Raw genomic sequence first — 16,897 nt, forward strand, 5'->3', positions numbered from 1 at the left:
TGTTGACTTTCTGTATTTCTACACCATAGTGTTTCCACATGAGGAGATAACCAAGAACAACACAGATGTCCACACATTAACATTCTGTCATTTGACAGTATATTAACATGAATTGTAAACTACTGTTGCCATATCTACTTATTATGTACCCATCGTTTAAGAGGCGGTATGTGGTAGAGATTGAGGCATAAAGAAAGAGATTTTGAAATTTAAAAAATGCATAACTTCGCATGGTTAAACCAGGACTTCCAGGCCTCTCAATAGAAGGAATATAGGCTATATCGTTAACTTTGAGGTTAGTACACGTACACATCCGTAAATGTTTCAACTTTACATTTTCTGAAAGTAGAAGAATAAAAGATATTCCACCTGTCACCATGAGAATAGGCAACTCAGTCTTCTTCTTTTATGTACTAATTTATTAATGCATTTATTTTTTACATCTTCACCCTATCATGTCTTACTTGTTATGCAATTTTCACAAAAAAATATATATATATTATTTTACTTTTTAAATTATTATTTTTTTCACATATGAAATCCTTGAATTACTAAAAAAAAGATCTTGGACAATGGTTGTAAATTATTTGGATTATTGAGATTATTATTATCATTATGGAATTTTTACATTGAAAAACATTACATTAATTTGTCAGAGAGTTAGTTACTTGCTACTGAATCATTGAATAATCAGTCAGAGGATACACCTCGTCTGGATTAATGGCTCCATATATATGATGGCGCATGGAGACAGTGATGTATGCTGATGGAAGGTGATTATTTCTCCTGGTGGATGTGGTGGTGCGCTCCTGTCACTGTTCGGTGTTGTGTTGTTGAGCACCTGGTTGGTACCGGGTGGGTCGTGCGTGTATTGTGTGTGTGTGTGTGTGTGTGTGTGTGTGTGTGTGTTTGAGCTATACAGCTTCATTATGTCGACAGCAACACAAGCCTCATTTATAACGCGACATGTTGCATTGACTGGACGCAAATGGCCTTCTTCCCACGGCCACGGCCCGAGCTGCAGCCTTCCACCGCGCACCGCTATCCACAGACACGCGGTGCGCGCGCACCCGGCCTCGGAGCTGCTAAAGGGCCATTTTCCCCCCAGAGCAGAACAAAGTGAGTCCTCTGGCTGAAAGGGCTGAATAGATGTGTACTTATAGAGCCCGGACCTAGTGGGTAGTCTCCTTTCGGTGTACCGAGGAGCGTTAACACGTCGCGTGAGGTGTCAGGGGAGGCGCGCGCGCTCCAGGGCCCACCACTGTGCTTTTATTTGTCAACCAGTTCTCCCAATCAAACCCGCACTGGCTGGCACAAAGTGGCGCATCGACCACTCTACTGGTGCTGCAAGGTCTTTATGGCTGCGGCGCTGCCCACTTACTGCTGAATGGATGACCGAGCTGAGGGCTCTTCTGCAGGTCACCAGGCAACGTGTTGCGGGTTCCCTACGCACTCTGCGTGATGGGGGTCAATGGAGATAGCTGTATTAATTACATGTCATACACGAAGCTCTCATTCACATTAAACATATTGAAGCACTTTGGCTTTTTGCTTTATTTCATGTCCTTCCACTTCCAAACTTTCTGTTATGTGTTAAATGTGTTTAACTCAATTTTAATTAACCATTAAACATAAGTTGAATATATGAATATATAAAATATATGAGATAGTATATGTTAATAATGTATTATTATTATTATTATTATTATTATTATTATTATTATTATTATTATTATTACTATTATTATTATTATATGCTAAAATGTGTTTATATAAAAGGGGAAATCAAACAAGCAAATGTAAAAGCAAAATTATAATCTATGGCATAAAATAGTGCAGCTAAAATAAATATATAGATAAGTAAATATAAAATAGTAATGTAAATGTAAATTTGTAATTTAGTTGATGACAGTGTTTCAGATGGGAAAACACAATGTAAACAGGATGTAGTAGTATGTATAGAGAAGCAATACATATATTAATATACACACAGAGTTGTCACAGTGTCACACTGTAAAACAGTATGTAAAGTATAAGGTAAATGTAGTTTAAGTGACACTACCACACCACCACCACCACGCTGCACAGACTGAGGGAGTCCATCAACATCTTCTATAATATTTACTGTAACATGAATATTTATTTTGTGAAAAACTTTGACCTTTTACCTTACATGTTATTCTGCAAGGCACCCGGGAAGAGAAACGGTAGTGTTATATGCAGCCTTTAGGTTTAATCACTCCACCTTGTCTACTATATTTTAAACTATAGTTATAGCCTGTAACACGCCTTCATACGGCACTTTCATTGTTCAGACTGCTGCGAGGTCTGAAATACATTCATTCACAATAGAATAAAATTAGTGAGAATCTTTTTTTTTTTTTTTTTCAAATAGACCTATGTGACTACAAGCAAGAAAAAGCCAGTGTCATAACGGTGTAAATAAAATAATCAAATCTCCACTTCGGGGAGAAATTCATTTATTTCATTCAAACCTGTCAGAGAAAACATGTCAGGTTGTGTTAAAAAGGGTGAACTCTAAATTGAGTGATTTGTGAACGGAGTTTGGTGTAGAGAGGGGTCCGTGTCAGAGCAGAGTAGAGATGTTAGTTAGTTCAGACCCAGACAGTGTGCGTGGATGTGGTGGGGGGGAGAGGGGGGCAAGGGGCGGTGCGTTCTGGGGGATTATCTCGAGGTGCGCCTCGCGGACAGAGCTCTGATTGGTTGGCACTCCTGGCAAGCGGCACGCGACTATGGATGTTGCTATAAAGAATCCTCGCGTGCCGGTTCTTCAGCTAAAAACTAACTGTTGACCGCGAGCAGCTCAGCAAGAAAAAAGAAGAAGAAAAAGAAGAAGAAGAAGAAGAAGAGTCATTGTTACCGCGACAACAGAGAGACGCAGAGAGGCACACTGAGAGATGGACAGCGTGCTGGACCCGTTCTCTGGACTCGACTCTTTCTCCTCCCCTCCTTACTTCGACGATGACGAGTTCTTCACCGACCAGTCCTCCAGAGACGGACACTTGGACACTGAGGACTTTCTGGATGACGACGTGGACTTCCTCACCAGTCACTTCCAAGACTACTACACTAAAGAGGGCGGCGGACGAACAGATGGAGATGGAGATGGAGATGGAGACTACGACATGGGCGACCTGTCCTTCTCCTCCTCGTCCTCCACCTTCTCCTACGGCTGCGCAGACAGCCTGTCCCCGCAGATGGGCCACCACGGCGGGCCGCTGCTGAAGCGCAGGAGGAGGATGAGGTCCGACATGGAGATGCAGCAGCTACGGCAGGCGGCCAACGTGCGGGAGCGGCGCAGGATGCAGTCCATCAACGACGCGTTCGAGGGGCTGCGAACACACATCCCCACCCTGCCCTACGAGAAGAGGCTGTCCAAGGTGGACACGCTGCGGCTCGCCATCGGATACATCAACTTCCTCGCGGAGCTCGTACAGTCCGATCTGCCCATCAGGAACTCCAGCAGCGAGACGCACGCGCAACCCAAGAAGGTCATCATCTGCCACAGAGGAACAAGTAAGTCCATTTAATTAATACTAATGCAGTTTTCTATTTCCAGAGGAGTGGGTAAGAATAAACCTTTTATTATAATAAACCTGACATTAGAGTGGGCAAGAATAAACTTTTTATTATAATAAACCTGACATTAGAGTGGGTGAGAATAAACCTTTTATTATAAACATTAGAGTGGGTGAGAATAAACAATTTATTAGAATAAACCTGACATTAGAGTGGGTGAGAATAAACAATTTATTAGAATAAACCTGACATTAGAGTGGGTGAGAATAAACGTTTTATTATAATAAACCTGACATTAGAGTGGGTGATAATAAACGTTTTATTATAATAAACCAGACATTAGAGTGGGTGATAATAAACGTTTTATTATAATAAACCTGACATTAGAGTGGGTGATAATAAACCTGTTATGATAATAAACCTGACATTAACTCTTGCTGTGCTCTGTCCTCAGGGTCTCCATCTCCCAGTGATCCGGACTACGGTCTGCCTCCCCTGGCCGGTCACTCTCTGTCCTGGTCGGATGAGAAGCAGCTCCGGGAGCAGAACATCATCCGCACCGCCAAGGTCTGGACACCGGAGGACCCGCGGAAACTGCACAACAAACCGGGCCTAACGGACATTGAGAACGAGCCTCCGTTCGGGCTGGTGGCCTGAAGATCAGAGACACCATAAAGACGCACATTGTGAATGTGAAGACTATGTTAATGTTAATGTGAACACCATGTGAGCTACTGTACAGTCAGTCCCCGATATTGTATTCAATGTTGTAAATAGTTTTATCATGTTGATAATTTTATTTTTTGTAATTCAGGCAACTGGCAATCATGTATTTATTATTATTTTTTTCACAAGTGATAACATATGTTTTTAATTTAATTGCAATGGATGAGAGAAAAAAACATATTTTTATATTGTTGTACAATGATTTATATTTATATTCAATCTGCAAATAAAAGCACTTACTGATCAACAACTTTCATTTTTTCTCATATTTTATTGTTGTTATTTGGTCAGATATGAAATAAGATGTTCAGCAGAGCAGCCAGTTTCATTTACATGATTGTAACATGTAAACACATGTTGAGCTTGATGATTCATTATTGATATTGGAAATAATAGTTGGACAGGCAGAAAGGTTCACGTGTTGGAAACTTCCCAGTAAGTTGGAGATTTAAGAAGTGACAAACTCCACCATGAAGTCCACGGGATGTGGAAACGAGACGTTTTAGTCTAAAGATGGTTTTAATGGAGATACAGGCTCTTTCATTCAGAAACTTAACATTAACTTACACAAGTGGCTTCTCTGTTGCGTGTTTGTGTGCTTATTATAAGCCTGAGGAGATCAGATCAATGTTGGACCTTCAAATAATAATTGGACTGAGGGTGGAAATTAGCAAATAGCTAAATCTGGCATAAATCATCTATTTTTTTATTGATATTTGTGTCCAACATTTTGTTATAACGTGAAGGCTACAAGGCATTTCTTAGGACATTTTCACATTATAAACAACCCCCCATCCACCCACCCTATATATCTGTCCCCTGGCCTTCTTCCAACTAAGACTAAGAGTGTCTCCATGACTAAATAAATTATACAAACAATACAGATAGTTAGCAGCAGTACAGTACAAAGAGGTAGGTTTGTCACGAAATATAAATAAATAAATAAATAAACAAAATAACATAAAATAAAATAAAATGAGAAAAACATGTATTTATCAGTTGACAATTGCTGTGAGATCAGTTCTTGGATACGGTTGTTTTCAGGAACAAGTCTTGGCGTCCTGAATTACAATAAGAAATTATTGATTTATTAATCCCCGGGGGGAAATTGTTACAGCTGCGCAACATAAAAAAAATTATGAAAATTTAGATAAAGAAGTAAGTAACGTGTAAAATAATGCTACGATATTATAGTATAAACACAATATGCTGAATGTAAAGAAATATAATTAAGTAATACAATTAAAAATAAGAAATGAGAATATAAGAAATATGAAATATGAAATATGTACAAATATTTGCATTAAGATGTGAATATATATATATATATATATATATATACATATCAGGGATAATAGTCAACATCCATCCACAGGCTTGGGCTCTTGGTCAGGGAGACACAGAACAGTTAATTTACAGATATGATCTTCCCCCATAGATGCTTAACCATGAGCCATAACTCATCTCTTCGCATTTTCACATTCATGTTTTTTTATGCATTGTCCTTGTTTGATAAAGTCTAATAATAATTCATGTCCATAGAAATACACATGTGATTGCTGGAACATGACTGAATGAAGCAGTCACATGACTAATACAAAGACTAATACAGCCCAATATTGTGACATAAATATGCTAATGAGATGCTAATGAGGTGCCACTGTATACCCACAACAGCTGAAGGTGTTTAAGGCGCAGGCGGGCGTGCAGCAGGATGGTGTGGAGCTGTTGAATGCCTCTCTGTGCTGCCAGGTGCTGCCGGGACACATTTTCCCGTGGTAGCGGAATCCCTCCAACATGTGTCCCCATGCACGTCCCCATGCACGCCCCCACACCACCACCACCACCGGCACACCGGGGCCGCATATATGAACCGCGAGGCCACCGAAAAGCTGCAAACACGAGGCTGAGGCGACATGCACAGCACTGACTGCTGCAAGGACTGGCAAAGTTTGGATTTTAAAAAAGCTCCATGCACAACAGGTGGGCTCGTTCATATTTCTATTCATCATAACTTTTATTAGATTATCAGTGTGTGTTTTACAGACACAATTCGGGTATTTGATTTATTTTTAGGATGCCACATTATTCTGCTTTTTAATCTCAAGGTTGGGAGCTCCATCTTTCTCCCACTCTCTCTCTCTCTCTCTCTCTCTCTCTCTCTCTCTCTCTTTCTCTCTCAGGAAATGTTCAATAATTTCTCACGATAAAGACCCGATCTAAGTGGTTCAAGGAGGGTACTCAGTGCAGGATGTTGCATCTTGATTGTGAGTTCAGCTCAAGATGATTCATCCAGAAATGTATTTAATCCCAAATATACAGAGCATTTATACTTTAGAAAGTATAAATGCTCTCTCTCTCTCTCTCTCTCTCTCTCGGGCTCTCTCTCTCTCTCTCTCTCTCTCTCTCTCTCTCTCTCTCCATCAGGTCCTGTGTGAGACTCCTCTGCGCTCCTTAAGCGCGACCGGAGCATGTAATCCTATTACAGCCATTGGAAAGTCAGATGTTAGTGAGTCAATGCTGGGCAACTTCATCTCTTTGGCAGGAGGGCTGCTTCCACTGTGGCTAACTCAGAGTTAAAACAGTGGTATCATTGTAGTTTGTAGTTGCTCGCACCTTAACGCCTTTGTGTGCCGGTGATGTGTTGATGTGTGCGCAGCTCAGAGCGCCTCTTTCTCTTTGGTGCGCTCGCAGCCAAGCGGAAGGGACCGGCTGAAATACTCCGGCTATCTTGTCACTCCGACTACGGGCCTTGGCACGGCTTTAAAGGACCTGAGCGTTTAACTGTCTGACAGGTTTTATTTCCTTCAGTTCTCTCAGAGGACCACGCCAAGCGGCCGTTTGGTTGAGAAAGACTCGAAGCTGATTCACCAGATAGACAGGCTGCGCGCTCTCTACCTACAGGCTGGCTTAACCTAACCAAACACACTTTTATATTATAGTATATAAAGTATTATATATTAGATTTTTAAATTATATTATATTATTTCTGGGATTAATCTCAGCATTCTGTGAATAAATTAATATTCCTTAATTATATAATAATTAACAATAATATATATTTTAAAAAATCGTATTTATATTTCCTCTTCTATTTCTTAAAGTAGCAGGTCTGTGTGGGAAAAAAAATCTGATTACAGCCTGATTTCTGATATTAAAATCTGAATTAAATTAATTAAATTAAAAAAATAATAGTAAGTTTGAAATTCGGACATTCAAAGTCTCACAATTGTGAGGACAAACCAGCAGTAACCTCCTCCATACAGCTGGAACTTATGTCACTTTAAGTTTATTCATTTATTCAACAACAAAAATGCCAGTCTGTAAATGTGCGTAATTTAACGGTCTCTCTCATCATTGCTAAAGACGTCAATAGAAAGCCAGTTTACAGAAGATGTGAGTGACTCAGTGAACGTACTCTGATTCTTTACTAAGAGCACTTTATTCTACACCTATCTGATGGCTGCTGTCAGTCTGTCATAAGATCACGATGCATTCCTGTACATTATAATTATATTATAATCTCACTAGATTTACTCACCTGTAAGTCATATATACATCAGTACTCCTCTGTGCAACCTGATGACACGCTGTTGATACTTTTATTTTACTTTACTTTTTCACCAACAACACTTTAATTTAGCGAGCAGGATCGATCAAATCAATTGCATTAAACGTAAATCGGTTGTATCTACAATTTGACTACTTAAACAGCTCAAAGGCTACTTATATCTACCATAAATGAGGTCTTACAACATTTGTTAATTAAGGATCACTCGGCTTCTTTAACCCTTAATATCCATGATGTCACGTGAATTATTATAATATGAAACGTTTTAAGAGTTCCAAGCATCATGAATATGTTCCCTGGAGTTTCAGGTATTACTATAATAAAAATAGTAATAGTAAAATTAGCAACCCCCACATCCTCCCAGCTCACCATTAGGGACTAAATACCAGGGAGAATATCACAGAGAAATTTGTTGCTTTTCATAGTTTTTCTTTGTTCGGTGATTCAAGGTCATTTGATGTCTAAACAGCAGGAGGATGCAGAGATTGGCGCTTTTACGCACAGGTGGCTGAATGAATATTGGTTTGCGCCTGACTGAAAACTGAATCAACAAGTAATAAAATAAAAAAATTAAAAAAAAGGTTTATAAGTCGTGCGGTGAAAAGCATCAGTGAAGGTGTGAAGATTTAGTTAACCAGCTTTAGACTGATACATTAATGAGGAGAGAGTTAAGAGGTTGTATTGCCTCTAATGCTGTCAAATCCGCTTTGAGCCCCTTATGGTAGCGCGCCTGGATGAGACGCCTAACAACGAATGGATGTTCAGATTATCTCGCTTCTGAAACACAGCCCCTGGAGTCAGGATTAATATACCTCTGACTCCCTTTTTTCCTCCCTCCTGCCCAACATGGCATCAGTGTGCCAGCTGTGAGGCTGACCCACCCGGACTCTCAGCTCAGTGCCATGCGGATTGTCTCTGCAGGGTGCATCAGGCGGTGGAAACCAAACATGCTGTGGTTGCACACTGACAGAGCAGGGAGCAGAGAGAGATGTGTGTCTGGGAGTCTGGGAGGGAGGGGAGCTCTAGCTGGGATCACTCTCCTTTCCTCCTTTGCTCTTTTCTTTCAGACGTGACCTTCCAATCTAAATTACATCTTTATGAGCGCTTTCCCTGTCCCCGCTGGAAATAGATCTCGTTCTCCAGCGGGATGCACCTGGTAGTTCAAACTTTGTCTCTTTTCATGTCCTTATGCCGGGAGTCCCTGGACAGCAGCTGCCTAAAAGCAAGCAAAGAGAGAGAGAGGCCCTTGCAGTGTCTTCGAGACGGGTTGGCACAGTTTTCCAGCGTCTTTAATGTTCCATCAGGCCTTTTGTCCACGATACAATATGGCAACTGTAAAGCATGTGACGTTTTTGCAATAATAAAACACATTTTCAATGATGTGACACCGGGCTGAAAGCGCAGCAGCGCGAGCCAGCCAGGCTAAAACGTGTCCCCGGGTTTGTTTTGTGCGCCCCCCAGCCAATTAACAGCGAGCTCTTTTCGCTGCGCCTTGATAAGCCAATTAAATTTATGTCTTCTATTTTTTTTTTTTTTTCAAGGAGAGAAAGGAGTCGGGGGTTTTGGTGTGTTCTCCTCCTCGGAACAGAGATTTTTTCTTGCCATCACCTGTTGCTTTTCTCCACAAGAGAGCAAACTAGTCCCCATACGGCTCTCAGCATCCGTCTCCATTGTTTCCCGCGTTGATCACTCATTACTGGGATTTAACAAATCCTTTATTAGATCTGTTTTGTGTCATATTTTTATCGGCAAGATTAAGCAGATGCTGCGATTGTAACATCCGAACTGTAGGGGCTACTCAAGGCTGAAAGAGAGACAGGCACTCGGGAGGGAGAGAGAGAAAAGCTTTGGGCACATCTTCAGAGGAATAAAACATTTAGGAGCCATAAACAGACTTCAACCTGCTCTATTTCAGCCTTTGTGTTGTTTGTGAATAATTAATGTTAATAGGGACAGGTTTGTATACTTTGAATGCGGGACCACAGGTGCGGAGTGACAGGATGAATAACCGGCCCTGATTTTTGCCAAAGCTCGAGGGCTCTTGTCCGGGGTCTCCAAGCTGATGGAAAATATTGTCATGTCTTTGATTCGCAGCATTACTTTCACCGAGGACAAAGCCGGGTGATGAAAAGCTTATGTTGGAGTGAAACGGGCGATGACGGTGGCCGCTTCAGACTCCTGTAAAGAAAGAGAAAAGGGGGCGAGTCAATGGCAATGCGCGCTTCTGGTTTTGTGCGCAAGTGCTCCATCTAACTCAAATAAAGGAGCCTTTCCAACTTTTAAAGGACCACTTTTTGCCTTTAATAAAGGCTGGACGGCTGTAGCCATTAAGCATATGGTAAGGCGCTGGTCTTTTGTCCCCCTGAAGCCCCTTGAGATACTAACTTGTGTTCTTTCCGGGATATTTAACTTCTCAAAAGCTCCAACTTTATGCGCATGCAGGCAACAAGTGGCTCGCGGGGCGCACGAGCAGATTTCCCCCCATTGAGGCTAAAACAGAAGAATTATAATCAGAGGAGGAGTTTATCCCTTTAGGACACGCACTGTCGTACATTTTAGGGAAATTACTTTATATTTTTTAACCTGAAAAGAGATGCGTTACCTTGGATGTGTTCCAAAGGACTAGTCTTTTGGCGCACGCATATCCATAACAACTCATGGACACACCGGGACTTAAGCGAGTGCGCATGGAGTAAATTATAACTGTAGAATAAAACAAGATCATTTTTTATTTAAATTTCTTATTTTTTTTGCACCCCCCCCTCATGATAAATCGTCAAATTGTTAAATAATAAAAAAAATATAATGCGTCAGGCGTCACTGTAGTGCTGAAGTTCAATATGGATGTAAGCGACGGAGGATGCCTGAGAATATGTCAAATAATAATTTGACCAAGCAACTTCCCATAGAAACGACATTATTTCTATTAATTCTAATTTTGGGTGCAGTGCTTTCATGCGTAAAAGCCGATGTTTCCAGTTTTTCCTCACTGCGTAATGGTGCGTCAGCCGAGCGCTGTGGATAACGCACCTACAGTTGGCTGCGTCTCATTCCTCCAGGAGACACATGCGATGCGGACAAATAGGATCAGGTCTTTGACCCGAGCAGGACTTTAAGAGGACGTCTCGAATAGACTGATGGAAAGCCCGCGTCATGCATCCACATGAACATTTACAACACAGATCCATCATAACAATGTCCAACCGTTCAACATAGGAGACACAAAGTGGGATGTGACGAGACAATTTGCATAATGCGCACAGCAGGTTAAACTACATTTTTAACACAGAATATTTAAATAAAACATATTGATGCAGGCTGTTATTGGAGTATTGGAAGTAAAATGTGTCTCAATCTGGTGCATCGATGGGTTGAAAACGAGACAACTCTTTGTACAAATAATGTCCCTGTCTGCTGTTCCTGGGGACGTATACAGACGTTGTCTTTCAGAATCAGAATTAGAATCAGAATCAGAATGGTGTTTATTGCCAGGTGTAAGAGGTATACACTAGGAATTTGCTTTGGTTTTGTTGGTGCAAGTTAAACAGTACAATAACAAAAGAATAGATAAAAACGTTAGAATAAAATAAGAATAAAAAAATTGGTCTGATTAGAAAAAAAAAAGTTCCGTTTGTGGTGCATATGTGTGTGCGTGTGTGTGTGTTTGTGTGTGTGTGTGTGCGTGTGTGTGTGTGTGTGTGTGTGTGTGTGTGTGACGGAGCCAGCTGGCCGCCTCTGGCCTCTGTAAAACCCCCCTGGTGGACGGAACACGGCGGGCTGACCTCCGCGCCTCCGGACTGGAGATGCGCCTTTGAATGAATTAGCCATAAAGACGTCTCGCTATGATCATTGTTGCGCCTGAAAGCCGGGTGGATATGAGAGGCATTGTGCACAGCTTTTGCGTGCCCCCATCATGAAATATTACAGTCTATTCACGAAGGAAGCTCCATTGAAAAGATATGGAAATGAAGCAGACTGGGCTGATGAGACCAGAGCAAAAAAAAAAAAAAGCAATAAATACATAAATATAATAAATAAATATTGCATTTTTGCTTTCTTCTTTTTGCTTTCTTCTCATTTCTTCAATGAGAAGAAAGGCTCCGTGGCAGTCACAACTTAAAACTCGTGGTCTTGATGTGTCCTCAGAGAGACAGCTGGAACCTTCTGGAGATTAGCACGCATCTTGTAGTATTTTCAGCAAAGCTTTTTGTTAAAGGGATAGTTTGGGAAGTCTTTTTTTCCCCTGCCTATACCAAGTATCAGATGAACAACACTTGTACTTGTGTTGAAAATGAGATTGACACCTTTCAACCTTGCACAGATTATTTATTATTATATTTTTTATTGTGCAACATAAAGCAGGTTTAGTTTGATCTATCTGTTAATAATTGGGATTTCATGGATAATTACGTAAGACGTTATGGCACATGAGTTGTTTCTGAATGTTATAGTTGTACATGTTTTATAATGTGTATTATGTTTATTACCTTAATTTATGCACAAAATAATTGTTGTTATGAGGTGCAGGTGTATGTCTCATACAAAATTCCTTAAGAAATCTGTATTTTTTTTCCTGCATTTTCTTTTTTTTGAACTCCCTGAATAACTCAAACACAAAAAGTGATAAATTACAAATATGCAAATTTCAGTCACGGCCGTTTGTACGTGTGCGTCTCCATCCATCTCTGCTGATCCCCGTCGTGCGCTAGAGGACACTCAGACCGGGGCTCTTTTGTTCTCCTCCAGCTCTGACTTCAGCCTCCAGGGAAAGGAAAAGTTCTTTTTTTTTTTTACTTTTCATCCCCCCATCATCCACCCCCCATGCCCATCCCCTGCTCTGTCAGTTGCCAGGATTCAGAGGTGTTAAAGCATGCATCATTTTTCACCAGCTCTGTTCTGATATGGAACAAAAAGCGGCTGCTCTGGAGAACAGCCTCTCCGCTTGTTCGCTGGCTTGAACTTCACTGACGTCCGACTGCTCTCTTTTCCTCCGTCTGAACGCGGCGCAGCGGGGATGGATTTGCAAGACAAATGCAGCTGTGTGTGCGCGAGGGAGTCAAGTGGCACAAAAAGGCCGTTTCAGTCAGCCGATGGGGATGGAGAGAGTCAGCATTATGCGCACGTCAAATCAATCAAAAACAAAAGGCCTGCATGCGGAAAATGGTGCGTTTATGGAGCTGAAAATGGGCAGCTTATGTTTTGGTCAGATTGTGGAAGACTGCAGAGCAAACTCACTGTTGGTGTGTGTGGTGCATGGTGAAATACTGAAAGGACCTGCAGATCTGTCACTTTGTGAATGTTTTTCATTCAGAATAAACCAGATTCAGCCTCCTGCTCTTTAAAAAAGCCACACAAAGAATATCTCAGCAAGTCAAGGGTCAACAAGTGGTGATTCTCCAGAGACACTTGAAGCTGAGGACAGTGTTTCATTATCTATTTATTTTTCAGTTATGTATTTTCTAGGGCTGTAAATCGATAAAAAAAAATTGTTCAATCGCATGATTGTCCATAGTTAATTAATCTGAATTAATCGCATATTTTTTTATCTGTTCAAATTAACCTTAAAGGGAAATTTGTCAAGTATTTAATATTCTTATCAACATGCGAGTGGACAAATATGCTGCTTTATGCCAATGTATGTATATATTTATTATTGGACATACCCATAGAACCTATTTTCATTCACATATCTGGAGGTCAGAGGTCAAGGGACCCCTTTGAAAATGGCCATGACAGTTTTTCCTTGCCAAAATTTAGCGTAAGTTTGGAGCTTTATTTAGCGTCCTTCATGACCAGTATGACATGGTTGGTACTAGTGGATTCATTAGGTTTTCATGTTTCATATGATACTTGTATCTTCAGCTTTAAAACTGAACCGCTACAACCTCAAAACGCAAGTATAAAGGAAAAAGTTAAAGAAATTAGTGGCGTTAAAATGAATTTGTGTTATTCATTTTGACAGTCCAAGTATTTTTTCTAGAAAATGAGAAAACACCGAGAGGACAATTTATTTAGGATTTTCAGAAATCAAGGAAATTTGTCAAAATGTATTTGTGATTAATTTGGGGTTTTTTTGCATGTAGGCTAAATTAATGTCTAGAATAATGGTAAGAGTAATGGTCATTATAACTTTGACTCAACTCTAAGGATGTGGTAATGATAGACTGAGTAACACAAATGTTTCAGCTGAGTTGAGCATTTTTTTTTTTTTTTTGTCTTGCAGATCCCTTTGAAATTGTATTCTAATCTTGTATTCTGCAAGAACTGGTCTGCTCATTGAAAGCAGATTGGAGCGCAGAGTCTCAGTCAAGGATGCTTTCACATGTGGACTAAAAGAACCGGGCTCAACCTTCAGGATAACACACACACCACTTGAGAAAATCACTCATTTTGCCCCCAGCATCATTTGCACTATTGTGTCCTTTGCTAATAACTGATTGTATAACCACAATGGAAGTGTGGAAACAATGTAAAACACAATGACACCACAGATAGACATGTGTTCATGAGTCTGTTGTGCTATGAGGCTTCCAGTTTTAGAGCTAGAATGAAGATATTGCATCATATTAAACTAAAATAACCTGAGGAATCCATTGGTAACATGTCATACTAACGTTCGCAAAAAGGGCTAAATAACGCTCCAAATGCAAAATTTGGGCAAGTAAAAACTAGCATGGCCATTTTCAAAGGGATCCCTTGACCTCTGACCTCCAGATATGTGAATAAAAATTGGGTTCTATGGGTACCCACGAGTCTCCCCTTTACATACATGCCCACTTTATGATAATCACATGCAGGTCATAGTCAATTCAGCACACTGACATACTGACAGCTGTTTGCCATGTTATGATTTGAGCATAGTATTAAATACTTGACAAATCTTACCTTTAAGGTACATTTTGAACAGATACAAAATGTGTGATTAATCACGATTAACTATGGACAATTATGCGATTAATTGTGGTTAAATATTTTAATTGATTGACAGCAATTCCAATAATATTTTGTAATATTTTTGTCCAGCTGCTAACTAAATTTAATGAGGATTAACACTTTGGTCAGAGAAGAATAAATACATCATTTTAGACTGACTGCACTTGCAACACGTACGATGGATGAACAGCATTGTTAAACTGTTTTCAGTGAAAATAGAAGTGCCATAAAGATAAGAAAGTCTCACAAAATGGAAATAATCAAGTAAATATGTGCTTAGTATACCTGTGACATATTTCCCACATGTGTAGTGATGACATTGGTGTAGGCGTAATAGCAAGTATAACACATGTTGTCATTGTCATTAAGTCTAACAGTCCCTTCCTCTCTCCTGCAGCTGATCCCCAGCCGGCTGCTGTAAGTCAGAGCTCTCAGTGGCTGGTGGCCAGTGCTGATGACTGGGAAAGCTTCCAGCCTCAGAGGGGCCGTGATTAACCCAGGAGCGGTCAAACTCGGCAGGAAGCCCTTCTGCAACCAGCCACAGCTATTTATCCACTTTCCAATGAAACCAATTACTTTTACAGCGAGCCTCGGCGGCGACACTATATGTGTTGTTCTTGCAGACCAATAGAGTATGGCTGTGAAAGGAGAGGCAGACGTGAAGTAGGAAACCCTCCGGAGCTGCTTCAACAGGCTGTAAAATATATACCTAGAGTCAGTATCCATGGAGACACACTGATGTGTGGGAGCAGCCTGAAGGACACACAAAGCCTTTTATAAAACTCAGTATTATTATGACTCGTATTCTGATATCAAACCGGTTTTAGAGTTGTCAACCAAGAATGAATAAAAATTAAAACATAAATCCAGTTTACACCTTTTAATTTTCACATTGTGCTTACTGGTTCTAAGACTGTAGAGCATTCAAATGAGCTCATCTTTTTTTTTAATTCAGATTTTTGAGTGTTTTTATTTAGTTAAAAAGCATCTTAACATTGGGAATTCATCTTTTAATCCATTTGCAAAAAGTCACATATTACTGAAGATTTACTTAAGGATACTTTTTTAAATGTGTTCCGCCCACCTTCCTAGCATCCATTGGTTTACACCCATTTCCTGTTCATTTCACTAGAGTATGAAAATGATGCAGATACTTGTTTTGGGGGAAAGGTAAACCCTCACTGTGAATACTGTGTTGTCATAGTGACAGTGGTCATGCAGCTAAAGACGCAGAATTATTTGGAGAGCACATTTATCTGAAATGCAATATCCACACCCTTCATTTCTGCCTTGATAAAGGACACACTGAACGCTGGCATCAATTAACCTCCAATTGGGTTGGAGATTAATTAATTACTACTGTTACCTGAGCAAATTTCAGGTGTGCAATATTTTCCAGTCCATTCTCACTCCCAACTCGTCAAATATGACAGCTTGGTCAGCGACCCTACGCGTCGAACTATGACTTTGGTTAGTTCGGATCACACAATAACGCAAACAGACTAACTGATCGAGGCAGCGGTCGACCAGCAACTCCCGTGTTCTGTGAGGTAAATTTCAGTTGTTTTCAATGGAGTCTGGTGGCTTTGAAGAGAGCAATATAACGGCTTCAGTTACCTGTTGGAAAGGGCTGTCTGACGGCGAGGTAAAATATATTTAGGTGGGCCTTGTTTTTAGGTCTCTAAAATGCATTTTGCAGCTGCCCCAGTCCACGGCAGTACATCGCTTTGCTCCCGTGCTGGTACTCCTGTCTGTTTGTCCAAACTCCATCTGCTGTAGGTAATACACTGACCTCATACAACCCCACTTCAAAACACCTGAACTATCCCTTTAATGTGTAAAAAGGGTGGATTGCCCCAGCAAATCCAACACAAGTCATGAATGTGTCATATATAAATGTTTCATATTATATTAAATTTCACAAAAGTCTGCTTGATACGCAGTAGCATTTTTCCGTTACTGCCACAGGAGAATCCACACCGGAAGAGATCAAATACTGCTCAAATAAACTGAAAGAAAAATGTAATGCAGCCATTGTTCATGCAAATTTGAGTGCTGACAAAACTGCGAGTAGAAGGCTTCAGATGCTTGTCAGGGTTCACAAGTCAAAAGTCAAAAGAGTGCCGT

At 40.5% G+C, this 16,897-nt stretch overlaps 1 protein-coding gene across 1 annotated transcript; it reads left to right on the forward strand.

Moving 5' to 3' along the window:
• Window positions 1-2,740: 2,740 nt before the first annotated feature.
• ptf1a (pancreas associated transcription factor 1a) lies at window positions 2,741-4,454 on the forward strand. Its single transcript, XM_037788238.1, has 2 exons — window positions 2,741-3,537; window positions 3,995-4,454. The coding sequence occupies exons 1-2, from the start codon at window positions 2,919-2,921 to the stop codon at window positions 4,195-4,197; spliced, it is 822 nt and encodes a 273-aa protein (XP_037644166.1). The 5' UTR covers window positions 2,741-2,918; the 3' UTR covers window positions 4,198-4,454.
• Window positions 4,455-16,897: the final 12,443 nt, after the last annotated feature.

This window comes from Sebastes umbrosus, chromosome 12 (assembly GCF_015220745.1).
Source record: "Sebastes umbrosus isolate fSebUmb1 chromosome 12, fSebUmb1.pri, whole genome shotgun sequence".
NCBI classification, from domain to species: domain Eukaryota; kingdom Metazoa; phylum Chordata; class Actinopteri; order Perciformes; family Sebastidae; genus Sebastes; species Sebastes umbrosus.